The sequence below is a fragment of the Phocoena phocoena genome, chromosome 15 (assembly GCF_963924675.1).
Source record: "Phocoena phocoena chromosome 15, mPhoPho1.1, whole genome shotgun sequence".
In the NCBI taxonomy this organism is placed as follows: domain Eukaryota; kingdom Metazoa; phylum Chordata; class Mammalia; order Artiodactyla; family Phocoenidae; genus Phocoena; species Phocoena phocoena.
In genome coordinates this window covers 56,165,261-56,181,704 of record NC_089233.1, presented here as the reverse complement: position 1 = coordinate 56,181,704, position 16,444 = coordinate 56,165,261, and the positions used below count along the sequence as shown (strand labels likewise).

At 42.5% G+C, this 16,444-nt stretch overlaps 1 protein-coding gene across 1 annotated transcript in view; it reads right to left on the bottom strand.

The window, feature by feature from the left end:
• SLC23A2 (solute carrier family 23 member 2) overlaps positions 1-16,444 on the bottom strand; it is a 93,492-nt gene that overhangs the window by 55,859 nt on the left and 21,189 nt on the right. Inside the window, exon 2 of the mRNA XM_065893695.1 lies at positions 658-756. Coding sequence (XP_065749767.1) covers positions 658-756 — 99 coding nt within the window. The remainder of the gene's footprint in view (positions 1-657; positions 757-16,444) is intronic.

The following is a 16,444-nucleotide window of genomic DNA, read 5'->3' as shown; positions in this document are numbered from 1 at the left end:
AAAGAAATCAAGGCATGTGGACCCTCTCCAGGCAGCTCTCTCCTGGCCTCTATGAACATGGTCACACATTCTACGGTCACACAGACTGACCTGTCAAGCAGAGGGGATGAGGTGGAAAAAAAGATTCTCCCACTTCAGTGTGATTTTCAAAGATCTTTGTCCAAGGCACTTTCACAGTCTACATAACCCATCTACTGGTGTGTCCTATTTACTGTACACATGGTATGTACCAGGCACAATGCTAATAACTTTATACATATTATTTTATTTAATACTCACAACAATTTTAAGACAGATGCTAATATTTTTATACCCATTTTAGAGATGAGGCAACTAAGGCCCAGAAAGCTTTAGACCCCCTCAGGGTCTGAGTCATATTAGCACCCAGACCTAGCACTGCCCTCTGGCATCCTGGCTGAGGTTTTAAAAATATCTAGATAAAGACCTCTACATGGTTCTCACTTTAATGTTGCCATTAAAACAATTAAAAATTAGTAACTTCTATTCCTCATCACTCCTTCTATTTCCATTGTAAAGAGAACCCACACACACACACTCAGGAGGGTAGAGACAAAACTCCAGATGGATATCTGCCTCCTTGTAGGGGATATGGGACAGCAGTGGTGGGTGAGTGGCTGGGGCTGATTCAAGGAGTACCTTTTCTGCGATGCCATTTTCTGTCGTGTATATTGCCATGAGCTCGGTGTCTTCATTGTCCTGTTCACCGCTGGACGTGGCACCTCCATTGATCACCACCTGAAGGGAAACACTTCATTTAGAGGCTTTTTTCACCCTATACACTCTGTTATATAAAACATTTTGCCCCAAAGAAAAAAACTGCATTTTCACTTATCAGATTAGCCAAGTTTTAAGTTTTCTTAAATGAAACTCCTGACAAGTGCGCTGCACCAGTGATCACACCTGTTTTTGATGGAGAAACGTACCATGTGTCCTACAGAGTGAGGCTGCATGAATGGGGGTCAGCTGAAGGAGACCAGAAATGCAACACCCAAAGGAACTACAAGGAGTAGGACCCTCAACAGCCTCCAGGGACAAGGGAGGCTTGGCTAAGAGGACAAAGCTGCAGTTTCTGAGCGGGTGAGAGGCATTCTGAGCTGCCTTGGTTGAGATTCCTTCCCAGGTAACGCCTGATAACAACTTACTTCTATGTCCCTCCAGGGAAGAAATGTGCCAGTTAGAGCAATTCATGCACTGCTGTTACCCTAACTTACTAACTTATATTTCTCACTGCAGTTAAATAAACTAGCCCACTGGTGTGTGCCTTACTTTGTGGCATTGGAGGGATGTGGATGGGCAGGGGCTGTCTATGCCAACAAAATTGAGTTTCTGGGCCCTAAAGGTATGGACTAGAAATTATCCTAAGAATCAAAAGAAAACACCTGGGCACCCAGCAGGTCACGACCCGTCTTCATGTCTACCCTTGGTGAGATAACGCATAGTCTCCTTAGTTCCTGGCTGACTGCAAGAACCTTAAAATATTTTTAGTCTTTAGCCTAATGATTCCATTTTTAAGAATCTATCTTGAAAAAAATAATACTGAATATAATTATATGTATGAATAACAACACATTTTTTAAATACAGAGGAAAAAAAAGAAAAACCACACAAAAAGTTTAAATTCTGGTGTTATAAAATACACTAAGGAGATGTAAAAGATGAGTGATGGTGTAAGAGAAAACACGGTGCAACACGTAACAATGATTGGTATTAGTAATTCAAAAAGAACACCTGCAAATCCGTAATACAAATAACCCAAAGGATAGGAGTCTATGATCCACAGGGAAAAAAAAAATTAAAATATCCAATGAGACACAAAAAAAGCTGTTCAGCCTTACGTAAAATTATAGAAGTGACAAAATATAATTTCATTTTTTAACATAAATTAGGGGGAAATTTTAAAAGACGAATCTGGTGTTGACCAGGGTGTAGGGAGATTATGTTCTTGGTGGAATGACCTTTGTGGTGGGGAACTTAGCACTGGGATTCGAAAAAGGCATTTTCTTGGAGCCAGCAATTACACTCACGGAAACTTATCCTCCAGAAATATCTATGCAATATCTATGTTCAAGGTCGATGACTGCAGCATTATTTGCAATGCTGAACACTTAGAAAACCTTAAATGTTTATCAAAAAGACAGACGTTGTTAAATTATCATATATCCGTTTCAAGAATAATATTCAGTCTTTTTTTTTTTTAAGTTTTTAATTTTTTGGCCCTGCCACATGGCTTGCAGGTTCCCTGACCAGGGATCAAATCTGGACCCACGGCAGTGAAAGTGCCGACTCCTAACCACTGGACCACCAGGGAATTCCCAATATTCAGCCATTTAAAAGAATAAAACTGGGCTTCCCTGTTGGCGCAGTGGTTAAGAATCCTCCTGCCAATGTAGGGGACACGGGTTCAATCCCTCACATGTTGCGGAGCAACTAAGCCCGTGAGCCACAACTACTGAAGCCCGTGTGCCTACAGCCCGTGCTCTGCAACGAGAGAAGTCACCGCAATGAGAAGCCCGGGCACCACAATGAAGAGTAGCCCCCACTCTCCTCAACTAGAGAAAGCCTGCATGCAGCAACGAAGACCCAACACAGCCAAAAAAAATAAATAAATTTTTTAAAAAATGGGCACTTTATGTAGATTGACTCATTTAATGAAAAAAGTTTTTTTAAAAGAATAAAACTGGACTTCCCTGGTGGCACAGTGGTTGGGAGTCCGCCTGCCGATGCAGGGGACACGGGTTCGTGCCCCGGTCCGGGAAGATCCCACATGCCGCGGAGCGGCTGGGCCCGTGAGCCATGGCCGCTGAGCCTGCGCATCCGGAGCCTGTGCTCCACAACGGGAGAGGCCACAACAGTGAGAGGCCCGTGTACCGCAAAAAAATAAAAGAATAAAACTGATGTACTGACAAGGAAACAAGTCCAAGAAATACTGTTTTTTTAAAAAAAGCCACAAAACAGTAAGCCTAGAATTATCCCAATTATGCTAAATAAAATAAAATTTTAATATCCTCTCTATCTGTCCAAATGTTTGGTTAAGGATCCAGAAAAGTCACAAACTACTATGTAGGTTGCCCTAGGTGCAAGGAGTAATGATGGGCAGCTTTCATTTTTCATTACCAACCCTTCTTTAGCATTTGGATCTTTTATAATCAGTATATTCGTGTGTTACTTGATATTGCTTTTTTAAATGGCTAATAAAAAGATGTACACCAGGGACTTCCATGGTGGTCCAATGGGTAAAACTCCGTGCTCCCAATGCAGTGGGTCTGTGTTCGATCCCTGGTCAGGGAACTAGATTCTGCATGCATGTCACAACTAAGAGTTCACATGCCAAAACTAAGATCCCGAGTGCTACAACTAAGACTTGGCGCAGGTTAGATAGATATTAAAAAAAAAAAAAAAAAAAAAAAAGACGTACACCAGTATACCAAAACAGTAACAGTGATTGCCTTTAAGCAGTGGGGCCATTTTCACCCTCATATATTTTGATAATTTTCTCTAATGAGGACAATTTATTTTTATAACAGGGAAGAAATTAAAAAGACTAAAGATTCAAGCAGCATGGCTTGGACTAACTAAGGCAGTCCAGCGAGATTTCAATCCACCTATTTTTGCACTTGAGGAAATCAGGCCAGAGAACATTTTAATTTCTTATTCAAGGTCATATAGATTATATAACCCAAGTCTAAGGCTAGTTTTAAAGTATTCCAAAAATCTCAATTAACTAGTACATAATTCTTACAGGATAAAATATTTTTATTTCAAATAAAGAGTTGCTTTTAAAACTCTCTCTAAGTCATGCTATAGCTTTTTACACAGCCGACTAAGTTTGTGGCATTTGTTTGCCTATAAAACTAGCTGCCAGCAGGATACATGCTCCTAGCCAAGTTCAAGTCCGCAACATAAAACTCTAACTCACTATTACAACCATGCTCCAAGTCATATCACAGCAGCACTCAACCCACTTAGAAGCCAAGAGGTACACACACTCAGGATGAACCGTCTTCAAACAACATTTAATTACTTAGTCATCCGAAAAACCCAGGCCTGATTTAAAGTCCTATCCCAGCTAAAACTAACCATCTACATTCATCAATGGTTGCCGCAGAGAGCAAAATTGCTTCATGGGTATGGGGTTTTCTTTTGGGGTGATGAAAATGTTTTGGAACTAGGCAGAGGTGATGGTTGCACAATACTGTGATTGTGTTAAATGTCACTGAATTGTTCCCTTTTAAATTATTAATTTTGTTGTGTGAATTTCACCTCAATATTTTTTTTTTTAATCTGTATATGTGTCACCAAAGAGTAGAACCTGGCAGGAGTAGGCAACTCTCACTCCTCCCCTGACTTACTGCAGTCTCGCACACACACAATTAAATAAATAGGTACTATAAAATGAGATGGTCCCCAGACTAGGAAACGGCTCACATATTCATTCAACAAACACTGTTTGAGAATCTACTCTGCCCAGGCAATGAGGATGCAGTCCTGACACGCCCCAGGAACGGGTGTCAGGTTACAGAATTGTGACTGAACAAAGGATGCAGCAGGGAGTCACGACGTGGTGCCCAGGACAGGTGTGCCATGATCCAGTGTGCCACATCTGGCTTTGGATGACATGCTGACTGCAGCAGGAGAGTGGAAGGGTGGGGTGAAGTAAAGGGGATGATGACGGGGAACAGAGGCAGGCAGACCCTTTATGAGGCAACTGCCAGACAAGAAGGGACAGTGGCCTGAGCCAAGGTTTTAACAGTGCTCTGGGAAAGGTAGTCTGGTTCAAGAGAGAGCTAGAATATGGCCTTAATACTGCCTGGGGACTGCCCAGACAGGAGCCGTAGCACCACAGCACCGCAGCTCTGCAGGGCGAGACACCACCACAGTACAATGGGCAACATCCCAGGCCTGGACTGGATTTTGCGGGCAGAGGGGTAAAGCATCTGGGCTGCTGTCCAGTTCACTCACCCAGGTGGCCGGTGGATGGAGGTGCTGGTCCCAAAGAGATTTGTGTAGGGAGACAGAGTGACAAACTGGTACAACAGAAGTTTGTAAGTCAATTCAAAATATGTCTGATCCACAGAAATCATCCCGTAAAGAAGCTTACGTTCCCAGGCCAGTGTGCAAAGTTTATTCAACTGTAAATATTATTGACCTACGATTTCTAACATATTTCCATAGGTAAAGTGATCCCTGGGGACCTCAGAAGCCCACCTTCCATCCTGGAAGTCTCATGCTCCAGAGCTGAGCCACTGCCTCTCTCCAAGCCATTCTCATCCCTAAGAGAGGAAGACGCCCCTTCTTCCCAGGCCCCTGCTCCATCAGCGCTCCAACTGAGAATGGGAACAAACCTAGAAGGTAGGAGATTCTGGAGCAAATGGGAGATGAAACAGGTTTTCACTCAAGGGAAAGGGGAATTCAGCACCAGGGGGAAGCCAAGGCTATAGAAGAAAGGGACCACTGACCTGCTATGTCTCCTGTGTCTATGTGCAGGGAGTGACTAGACATCACTGAAAGTAAAACACTAGTTGTTTCACTAATATTTTCCCTTTGGCATATTAAATTAGCCACTCTAATGGTCCATTTTCTTAAAAACATGAAATTTAATTAAAAAAAATCAGATCAGTTCTTCAGGAAAGGCATAGAGTTTTGTTTTGTTTTTTTTAAGAGAAAAAGATTAAAATGTTGCTGATACTATGAAAGCTCCATATTTTTGAACCTCTAAATATTATTTCAACTGGGAAATAAAACATGTCTTAGAAAGCTTTTTAAACTTAATAAAAATGGATTTTCTTTTGTGTTATTAATAGCATCACAGATAACAGAGGGAAATCTTTCATCTCAGGGAACTGATCATGTTTTTCTTTAAAATATATATATATCAGCAGATTATTTTAACATTTTTCGGGAACCATGTCCTTTCTCCCCCCAGAACTATTTGAAATCAAACTTGTGGCTTTAAATTTTTTTCGCCTAAGCTAATATTATACAATCACTCAATCAGTTTAGGAAAGCAGGTTCTCTCTGCCTAAATTTTTCCAGTTGGTTTTGTCTCCAACAAAAAAAGGCTATGCTGCCTTTGGTGGGGGTATGTGTCTAGTGCTCAGTAAATATGTCTTTCTTGCTTATGTGTTTTATTTCCACTAAGACAATAACGTTAAAGTATTTGTTTCTGAACAGTAATCCTGAGACGGTCAAATTGTATAGGAAGCAGGAGTGACAGGAGTGATAGCCCAGGAGTCCCACACTGAGCATCATTATGACAGCAATGCCAATTTAAGCTGACAGCTGGATGAGCCTGTGTTACTCATACAGCAGGTAAAGGATGCAGGTACCAGGGAAACCCAGCACCTCTGATCAGAATGTTCAGAGCTCAATTTATTACCTATTGCAGATCTGGTAAAATGTACCCACCACTGACTGTCATGTGTCTGGTAGTCAAGTGAGCCATTTTCTACTAAAACAATCATTTTCAGAGTAGTAATAAAGGTCCCCAAATTAAGTGCTTTCTATTCTTTTAATAAAAAGGTGGGAATTCCCTAGCGGTGCAGTGGTTAAGACTTGACGGTCTCACTGCCTGGGCCTTGGGTTCAATCCCTGGTTGGGAAACTAAGATCCCGCAAGCAATGTGGTATGGAGGTAACACACCTTATTCTTACCCCCGTACACACACCATTATTTCCTCTGATATGTGTATCTATACTACAATTAAAACGTGTTTTAAATAAAGATGATATCAAGACTACTGTTTCACAGCCTTTAACCCATGCCTCCTTTTAATGAACATAAAAATCTCCCACCTACCTTCAAATTATTTGAAACTTCAAGATTAACTGCCATGAAAAATAAATCAAAGTGAGTATAATACAACATATGCTAAACCTCCAGAGCTTGTCAATCTTAGGTTATGACACCCTAAAAGATCTAGCTGGTAGATCGAATTTAATGCTACTGACCCTGAAGTTGGCAGAGGCAGCAAAGCCCCTAATCTTATTTCCACTGCTTCTTCAAATACAGCAGCTCCCTTTGACACACCCAGTGGCTATGTGCAAGCAAAACAATCAGAAGCAACCAATACTGCAGCCAAAAGCCCAGCCAACCCTACAAAGCACAGCCTCCTTCCCTTGCACTGCCCCAGCCCAGCCCAGCCCAGGTCTCAGGGCAGCTCTGAATTTCTTCAGCCTTCTCCAGAAAGCTCCTGGGGCCACAGCAGCCAGAGAATCCCTCAGGGTTCCAGGTGTCTCCCACCTGCCCCCCCAGCATGACTTGTCCTTCAAGAGGAGCAGAAGGTACCTCACCTCTCTCTAAAGCCAGCCCCTACCCCAAAGGGCTGGATGGGTTGATGTGCCATCACTGGCTCGTACTGCGAACATTGTCTGTGCTCCTCCTGCTCCCACACACATCTCACAGCCACAGTGACGGTGAAAGCTAATGTTGCTGGGCACAGATTCATGCCGAGCACTGGGCTGGGCACTTCACCAGATATCTTCCCTTCAAGGCAATGTTTGCAAGAGCTTAACTAGGTATGTACCTTGGACCCACCCCCACCCCCACCCCATCCTCAAACTGACTCCAGTAAAAATCCCAAGGGCACCCAGCAGGTTACAGCACACCACCCAAAAGGGGGCTATTGTCTTCCATTCTTTCCAGGCGCTAACACTTTATAGATAACAAAGCTAAATTCTCTGACATGCAAATATGTAAGGGCTACAAACCAGCAAGAAAAAGGTGAACATTCCAACAGGAAAATAAGGAAATATAAATGGCTCCTGAATATTTGAAAAGATGTTCAACCTCACTCATGAGATGCAAATTAAAACTTAACTTTTCATCTATTAAACTGGCCAAAGGCCCAGTATGACCCACGTTCCACTGGCAAGCCTGCAGGAAAACAGGCACTCACCCTGCAAATGGAGATGAAATGACCTCAACAGAGGTCACTTAGTTGTACCCCTCAAATTACCAAGGCACACACCCTCTGCCTCAACAATCCCACTCTTAGAAATTTATCCTTCTATTACATCTGAGTGAACTGTCATGTGCATGGTTATTCACTGAAGTGCAAATTGTAATAACAAAATATTAGAAACAATCTAGATTGTCTATCTAGAAATAGTTAAATAAATTACGATACATCCATACCACAGAATGCTCTGGAGTTACCAAAAGAATGAGGATGTGCTTTATATTCTGACGTAGGTACATACAGAACATCATCCATCATATATAAGTGGCTAAAGCAAGAGCAGAGCTATAGACATAGATATTTAGATGCACACACGTGTGTAAAAGGGGATCTGCTTACATATTCACAAACTATTTCTTGAAAGGTAGTGTGTAGGGAGAATTGGTGCATGCAAGACCAAGCAAGGGGCTTTTCACTCAATACCCTTTGAACTCTTAAATTTTGAATTATATAAATATATTACCTAATGTTTAAAAAATAAATACTAATTTAAAACTAGAACTTCCTTTCAGGACCAATTAAAATTATGGTACATCTTCTAAGATAAATACCATGTTGTTGCTAATGAGGACGAGGCAAATCCATTTGAACATTTTGGGAAAGAGGTCCAGGGCACCTTGTTAATAAACACAGTAAAGCTGGTTACAGACGGTCTGCGAAAGTACCAGCCCATTTGCGCATACACACACGATGACAGAATTACACACCCTGCTTCCCAACCATGTATTAATGTGGAAACTTTTCCTGACCCTCACCACCGGTTCCAACATGAGAGCAGGACTCCTTCCATCTGGACTTCTTTCTTTCTTGGTTTCTATGAATATGGCCACAAGGACGAGCCTTCAAAAGGAGATGGAATGGAGCAAAGAAGATTCTCCCCCATCTTAGTGCGACTTCCAATGTTTTGGTCGAAAAACTCTGTCAAAGTATTTTGACATTTTAGCTAAACTAACCACTAGTTTCTCCTTATTCTCTTATTTATTGCACATGTCACAAATGTCAGGTACCATGTTAATAAGTTTACATATATTTTCTCATTTTATCCCTGTGACAACTCTGAGACAACTCTGAGATGCTATCTGCATTCCCATTTTAGAAAACTGATACCTAGAGAATTTAAGTAATTCCCTCAGGGTCTGAGTCACTTTTGCAATGCAGACCTTACTCCAGACCTCAAGCTCTTTCCTTCAGGATTCTGGCTGAGGCTTTAAATAAAATCTAGATAATCACTCTACAGGTGCCCACCCTCCCTTGGTCCACATACCTGTGCAGGCCTTTGAAGAAGCCTATCAGAGAAGGATTGTTTCCCAAAGCCAGTTAACATTTGTAAAAGAGTCAATGGCTTGAGTCCCCCTTCTGATCCTCCCATCTGCCTGGGTTCTGTGGTTTAAGAGGCACAGCAGAAGTGGAGAAGAGGAGTGGAACAAACATGTATTCACTGCATACTGTGTATATGATCTGATGCTGCTATGTGTAATCTCATTTACTTTTCAAACATCCCAGGTGGCTGTGGCTTCAAGGATGAGTGAACGCACGGTTTCTCACGGGTATCAAGGGGTAAACTGAGACTTACAGTTAAGGCCCCAAAGCCACATCTTTCCACACACCAAGCTGCTCCTCCACAGAAGGAACCAAATGTGATCTCCCCCTCCTACCCTGGGGCTATTGGTTGACGGCAGGCACAGCTCTGGCCAGCAGTGCTACAGTTTCTCCCTCCAACTGCTATGTGATCCAGGCATTTTCTCTGCAACTGTAACTTCTAATAGCCCTGTGTGCCACTCTGACAGCTGAGCTATTTCGGATCATCACTATAGCTCAACAGAGATAAAAGGGGAGAGGTGAAGAAGAGAGACATTCACAAAAAATATGAATGGCCAGGAACATGGGGGAAAAGTTTTCCACCTCATTAAAATTCAAAACTAAAACAACTAGATTTCACTTATCGACTTGTTGATTTTTAAATCTAACATCTAGCATTGGCCTGTGTGCACAGTGGTGGGGTAGGGGGGTGGGTGGGGTTCTCTCACATAGCTGCTAAAAGTATAAACTGCTACAATAAGGTTAACATACACTAGTCTGTCATTTATAATAGCAAAGAATTAGAAACAACCCAAGGTCCCAATGAAGTTATAAGTAAGGTCCACGATTTGCTATCATGTCACCACAAATTATGAATTTCAATGACACTGATAAGCCAGGATATAATATGAAGTTAAAGGGCTTTATAAAGCAGACTGTATCTGTGTGTGTTTGTGTGTGTGTGTGTGTGTGTGTGTGTGTGTGTGAGAGAGAGAGAGAGAGAGAGAGAGAGAGAGAGAGGGAGGGAGAGAGAATTTTACAGAATACCTAAATATTTGTTTCAAGTCTCTGGAAAGAAAAACACCAAAATATTAGCATGTTGTTTTTCGGGCTGATGGGACTTTAACTGATTTGGTTTCTTCCTCATTACACTGTTTTATGTTTTTGAAATTTTCTGCAGTGAACATATTTCTTTTCTAAATGAGTTAATTTATACAAATAACAAAACTGACAGAAAATAAACATATACAAGCTAGAAAAAAGGTACAGTGAAAGAACACGTTGGTTTTCTTACTACTTCCATTTCATTGTGACAACAAGCCTGGTGAGAAATACAGATACTTTAAAACATGTAAAATGTAAAAGGGGGAGGGGGAATGACCAGGTAATTACTACCATGCAACTTCCCACAGCCTATTTTCCTCCTCAACTACTTTATTAAATCCTAACAGGAAATAAACTTTTTCTCCAACAGAATTTTGGGCTTAGATTGTGGTAAAGAAATCAATCTGAAATATCTTACCTCTAATCATTAAAGCTCAGGAGACTGCCTACCTAGCTTGGGTGAATACAGGTAATGAAGGAATCGAGAATTCAAAGCTGGGGGTGTTCAGCAGGTGTAAACACCTAGAAGAAAAAGAACTCTTAACTAGTCTAGGAAATGCAAAAGACAGGCAGGAATGACAATGACAGGTGGGAAAGGAAACAGACTAGGAGGCAGGGAGGCTGTCCTGGTGATCCTGGCAAGAAATAATGAGGACCCAAAGAAAGCAGTGGCAGCAGGGATGGTGCTGATGGTGGCCTTATAGGATAGGGAAGACAGGAAGCTTAGGCTACTATGTCTGTTGCATTCTCCTCACGTCTGGTATAGCTTGGAGCACAAAGCAAGCATTGAATAAGAGCAGATGGGACAAGATGTCCTTTCAAGGCCCAAATTCTATGGATCTGGCCTCACACAACACAAGTAAGAGATAATCAGCCAAAATGCCAATCAACTTTGTAAACCTGCTCTAGGAGGTGACTAGAGCAACTCTTATTTTAAGATAGTTCATGCCAAACTGTATGTGTCCCAATTAATAGATGGGCATTTTGTATTACTAACATCTCTGATTTCATTTAAAACTACCAAAACTCCATTCAAATGAAAAGCTGCAATATAAGAAACTATCTGAAACTCAAAACCAGAGCAGAAAAATTAATTTTTAAAATATCAAAAACTCTAGAAGGAAGGAAGAGGTAAGGAAAAGAATCTCTTAACATACATAAAACCTTTATTTGCATCCTATCTTTTCAGTATTTTTATTTTAAAGCATATATTGGCATATCCCCTTTCTAAAATAAAAAAATTTTCCCACACATACATTTTTAAATAGAAAAGCATGCTCATTTTGGCTGTTAAATTTTGACCTATCAACATTCCCTTCCCTAAATCATGGCCATTATGCAGTAGATTCAAACTCTTATCTTACAGAAAGAGGGGAATTAAACCAATTCTCTGGGCAGGCTCCAGGAAATATATTCTCTCTTCATCCTCTTCTTAGAACGACACAATCTCAATTTCTAATTATTATTACAAAAAAAGAACATTTTCTAAAACAACTATTATTATCATCCAACTAAAAATTTCAATTTTAAGATCTAACAACTCTGAACTCTCTATTTAGGAAATGTACAAGAAGGAAATCCACAGCACCTGGTATTAAAGTCATATGAACAAGGACATGTTCCAGGCTTCCTTATTCACTCTTTTTAAAAGGACTATTTACACCGAAAAAAAATCTTGTGCCTTTTTTTCACTGCTGAGAATGAGCATGTTCAAATCTGCCATTACAGAGTCAGGGGCCCAGGGGAATCAAAGATGAGGTCATCAAGAGGACGTGACCACCAGCTGACCCTAGAGCTGGACCTGGGCAATTGGAGTCTCCCCACCCCCATCCTTGGAATGTACATTCTGCCCACTTCCCAGAGTGCCAGCTGTTCCAAGGACACAGCTTTGAGAGAGCACATCCAACAGGGGCCATCTGGATGGGATACATGACTGAACCCTGTTGAGGCCTCTGTATAAACTTTAAGATTCTGGAGGGGAGGTGTTGAGATCTACTCCTCTTGAGGCCACCCAAGAAAAGCCTTGCATGTAAGTCCCTTGCTTGTTAAACCTGCCACCTACCAATCTGGAGTGTCTGCCTCTTTCTTTGGTCTCTCCCTGTCCTGCATGTTTCTGAACTAACACCATTATATGGTTTCTTCACCCACCCCTCCCCATGTCTGCCAAAGTCACTTCTCTTACAAGAAGACAAGAGAAGTGAAGGGAAAGAAAAGGAAGAAAGGAGAGGGAAGGAAAGGAGAGGAAGTAGAGGGACATGACAGGAAAAAGTAAAGGAAGGAGAGGACCATCTGTCTCCCTGGCTTCATCCTTACGTGGGCACAGCTCTGAGCTGCTCACCACCCCCTATAGCACACCCATCCAGCCACTGCCCTGGGGTCTTAGATCTCTTCCGGGAGGACATCTCACCTCTTGTTTATAAAGCTGTTGGCCACCCGTCCCCCACCTTGGTGCCACCCAAACCTCTCTCTCCTGGGTTATTTGTTCTTCATATACTTTCTTATGCCTGGACCAGGCCTCTTTCTCTGACTTCCTTCCAATCTGGCACAAGTGTAAATTTACAGGAAGAAGAAAACCCACCTGTAGTAATACAAAATGGGGGAGGGAGGGGAACCAATTGTTTTCTGATCAATTCCATAACCATCCAATGCAAAAATAACCTTTATCTTCTAAATACTTTACTGTATTTTCTAAACTTCCTAATGTGAGCATGGATTACTTTTATAATCAGAGAAGGGCTTTTTTATGTAAGTCTAATAAAACATATGACTTTTTGAAAAGTTTCTCAAGAGCCAAAAATATTTTCAGCTATTTATATGCTTACATTTGTTTGTAATTAAGCTGACCATATATCAGCCAAACCAGCCAAACAGGGGAACTGAAACAAGAAGTATGGACAACAGGCATAAACCAGGACTGCCCAGCAAACCCAAATGTTATAATGCCTGTGTGTGTGTGTGTGTGTGTGTGTGTGAGAGAGAGAGAGAGATCTCTTTACAATCCTCTTCCTAACTGTGAATCAGAAAGCTGTTTTCTGTGCTAGAAGATGACAATATAAATCATGTTCAGATCTGATTTCAGATGGTCATTCTCAGCAAAAGAAGGAAGACTTTCCTGACTGTAAATGAATACAAAGCATGATGGAAGGATACAGAATTAAAGATTCTGCTCTATCAGTTCATTACTTCCCCAAACCAACTAAAAAACAAACAAAAAAAGTACCCTGTGTTCTGTGTCTCTTTTTTCATGGACGGGTGCCACCATACACCCAGGTGCCCTACCCCAACCCCTTCAGGTCATTCCTGACTTCCTGTTGTACCCACATCCAACCCAGCACCAAATCTGGTCACATCTACCTCTTCAGCACCTCTCAAAGCTGCCTTTTCCTCATCCACCTATCTTTCCTCTTAGATGCCCCCAAGGACCCCAATTCCCAGTTTCTTGACCTCAGCAGGACTGCTAAACCCTTTACCCAAATGCCTTTTCAACATCTTGAGCCCCAGAGCCCCCGCATCAACCTTAATTCCCTCTTCACCCTACCTAGAGACCATGGCACATCACTACAAGCCCTCACTGTCCTCTCTGGTGCTCACCTGGCTAAATCAAGCAATCCATCCTTACTCCTCATCCACCTGGCTTTCACAGTGCTTTCCTCACTGACTGCAAATGCACGCAAGAAGGATGCCATTCTCCTGCTCAAACAATGACCTCTCTTGAGGTCTCTCTCCCACCTCAGCCACCACTCCTTACCTGTCCCTCTTGCTGGCCCTCCTCAGCCTCCACACCTCCAAACACTGCATCTCCTCAGTGCAGGGCCCTCAGACCCCCTTTCTCTCTTAGGGGCATCTACCCCCAGGAGATGCCATCTAATTCCTTGGCTTTAAATACCATCTCCACACTGCTAACCTCCAGTGAATAGCTCCAGCCCACACTGCTTCCCTTACCAGCTTTCTATCCAGTGTCTCCCACGGCCAACACCAAACTCATGACGACTCCCTCCGCCTTGCTCCATGTCAGTACTTGGCCAGTTCCTCTCCAAGATGCTTGGGGGAAACCTGAAACCATCCTTGTCTTCTCTCTCTTGCCCCTACCCTCGTCTAGTCCATCAGCATCCAGGTCAGCTCTCCTCCAGTGCCTGACCACTGGTCACCACCCCCACACCACTGGCACCCTGGCTGGAGCCCTGTCAGCTCACCTGCTCTATGGCAGTCACCTCCTGAATGCTCTTCTGCTCCCCTCCTTCAGTTGGCTTCCCACTCAGCAGCCAGAATGATCCTTTAAAACTAGGCAGAGCACGCCACACCTCTGCTCAAAGGCCACCAACAGCTTTTCATCTAACTCAAGAGAAGCCAAAATCTTTACCAGGGCCAATGAGGCCTACACAGTCTGTTGACCCTGCCCTACCCTCTGTCCAGCAGCACCACCTACTCAGCGTTCCTCAGATATACCAAGTGCTTCTTGCCTCAGTGCCTTTGCACTTGCTGCTCACACTACCATGACGGGCTTCCCTCAACTCCTTCAGGCCTTTACTCAAATGCCATCTTCTAGTGCAGCCTTTCCTGGCCACCTGAAAGGTCAACACACCACCCCTAGCAGTTTCTATCCCTCTTCCTGGTTTTATTTTTTCCTTGGTACTTATCAATATCTAACACCTACACAATTGACTTATTTTTAGTGTACATTACCTGTCTCCCCTGCCAGAAGGAAAGCTCTGTGAGGTCAGGGTTTTTTGCTGTTTAATTCACTGTTGTTTCCTAGACCCCTGAACCTGAGGGAAATACCGAGTGCATTTTTTTAAGGGATATATTAATCAATAGTCTGCAACTCCTGAATCACCCCTATCTGACTTTATATTCTATTCCTCACTATCCCCCTTCCTTGATTTATTTTCTTCACAGAATTTGTCACCAGCCACTACATGATGCTTCTGCTTAGTTGTTTATTTTTTGTCTCCTCTCACCACCACCAGGAGATCAATTTCACGGCAGTAGGAACCTGTGTTCCCAGCGCCTCACATGGAGCGTCTGGGAAGGAAAGAATTCCTTTCCTTCCTACTCTCCCAGATCAGGTCACGATCAGTTCCCATCTGAACTGCTCTAATACCTTAACTCTCCTTCCAATCTCCAGACCCTTCCACTCCCAGTGCCCACAGCAGGAATTCTCTACCCTAAAACTTGAATGCAATTGATTTTGCTACAACCGTTCATGAGCACCTCCATTACCCAACCCAACTCTGCTGTACTGTTTACACTGAACTTGTGCCCAGACTGAACATGGTTCCACTGTTCCCCCAGCCAAAAGGCCCTCGTTCTCCCTCCCCTGGACCTGCTACACCCAGACATTTTCAGGACTCTGATGTGATCTCCTCTGTGGCTGGGCAGGGGTCCCTTGTGGGCACTCTCACAGCACCCTTACTGAATTCAAACCCTAACACTATGGTTTGTTTGTCAACTTGCCATACCTCCTGCTATATTAGAAAAACCCAGTTTGGTCTACCTCCTGCATCTTTCTTTCCTGTGTATCTCCTTTACTACTCACACAGAATATTTTTCATTTTCACTAAGAACTTTATTAAACAATGTATTCAAACTTTTGTTCCACTACCTTCTGCCACTTTACAGGCAACTTCATAATTCCATTCTTCCAAAAACTTTTTATCTTTTTGAGCAAAGAACTGTTCCAGGTGCCTTTTACAGTCTTCCAGGGAATTGAAATTTTCTCCATTAAGAGAATTTTGTAAAGATCTAAATAAATGGAAATCCAAAGGTGCAATGTCTGGTGAATATGGTGGATGAATCAGAACTTTCCAGCCAAGCTGTAATAGTTTTTGCCTGGTTGTCAAAGAAACATGCAGTCTTGCGTTACCCTGATGGAAGATTATGCATTTTCTGTTGAATAATTCTGGACGCTTTTCGTCAAGTGCTGCTTTCAGTTGGTCTAAATGGGAACAGCACTTGTTGGAATTAATTGTTTGGTTTTCTGGAAGGAGCTCATAATAGAAGACTCCCTTCCAATCCCACCATATACACATCACCTTCTTTGGATGAAGACTGGCCTCTGGTGTG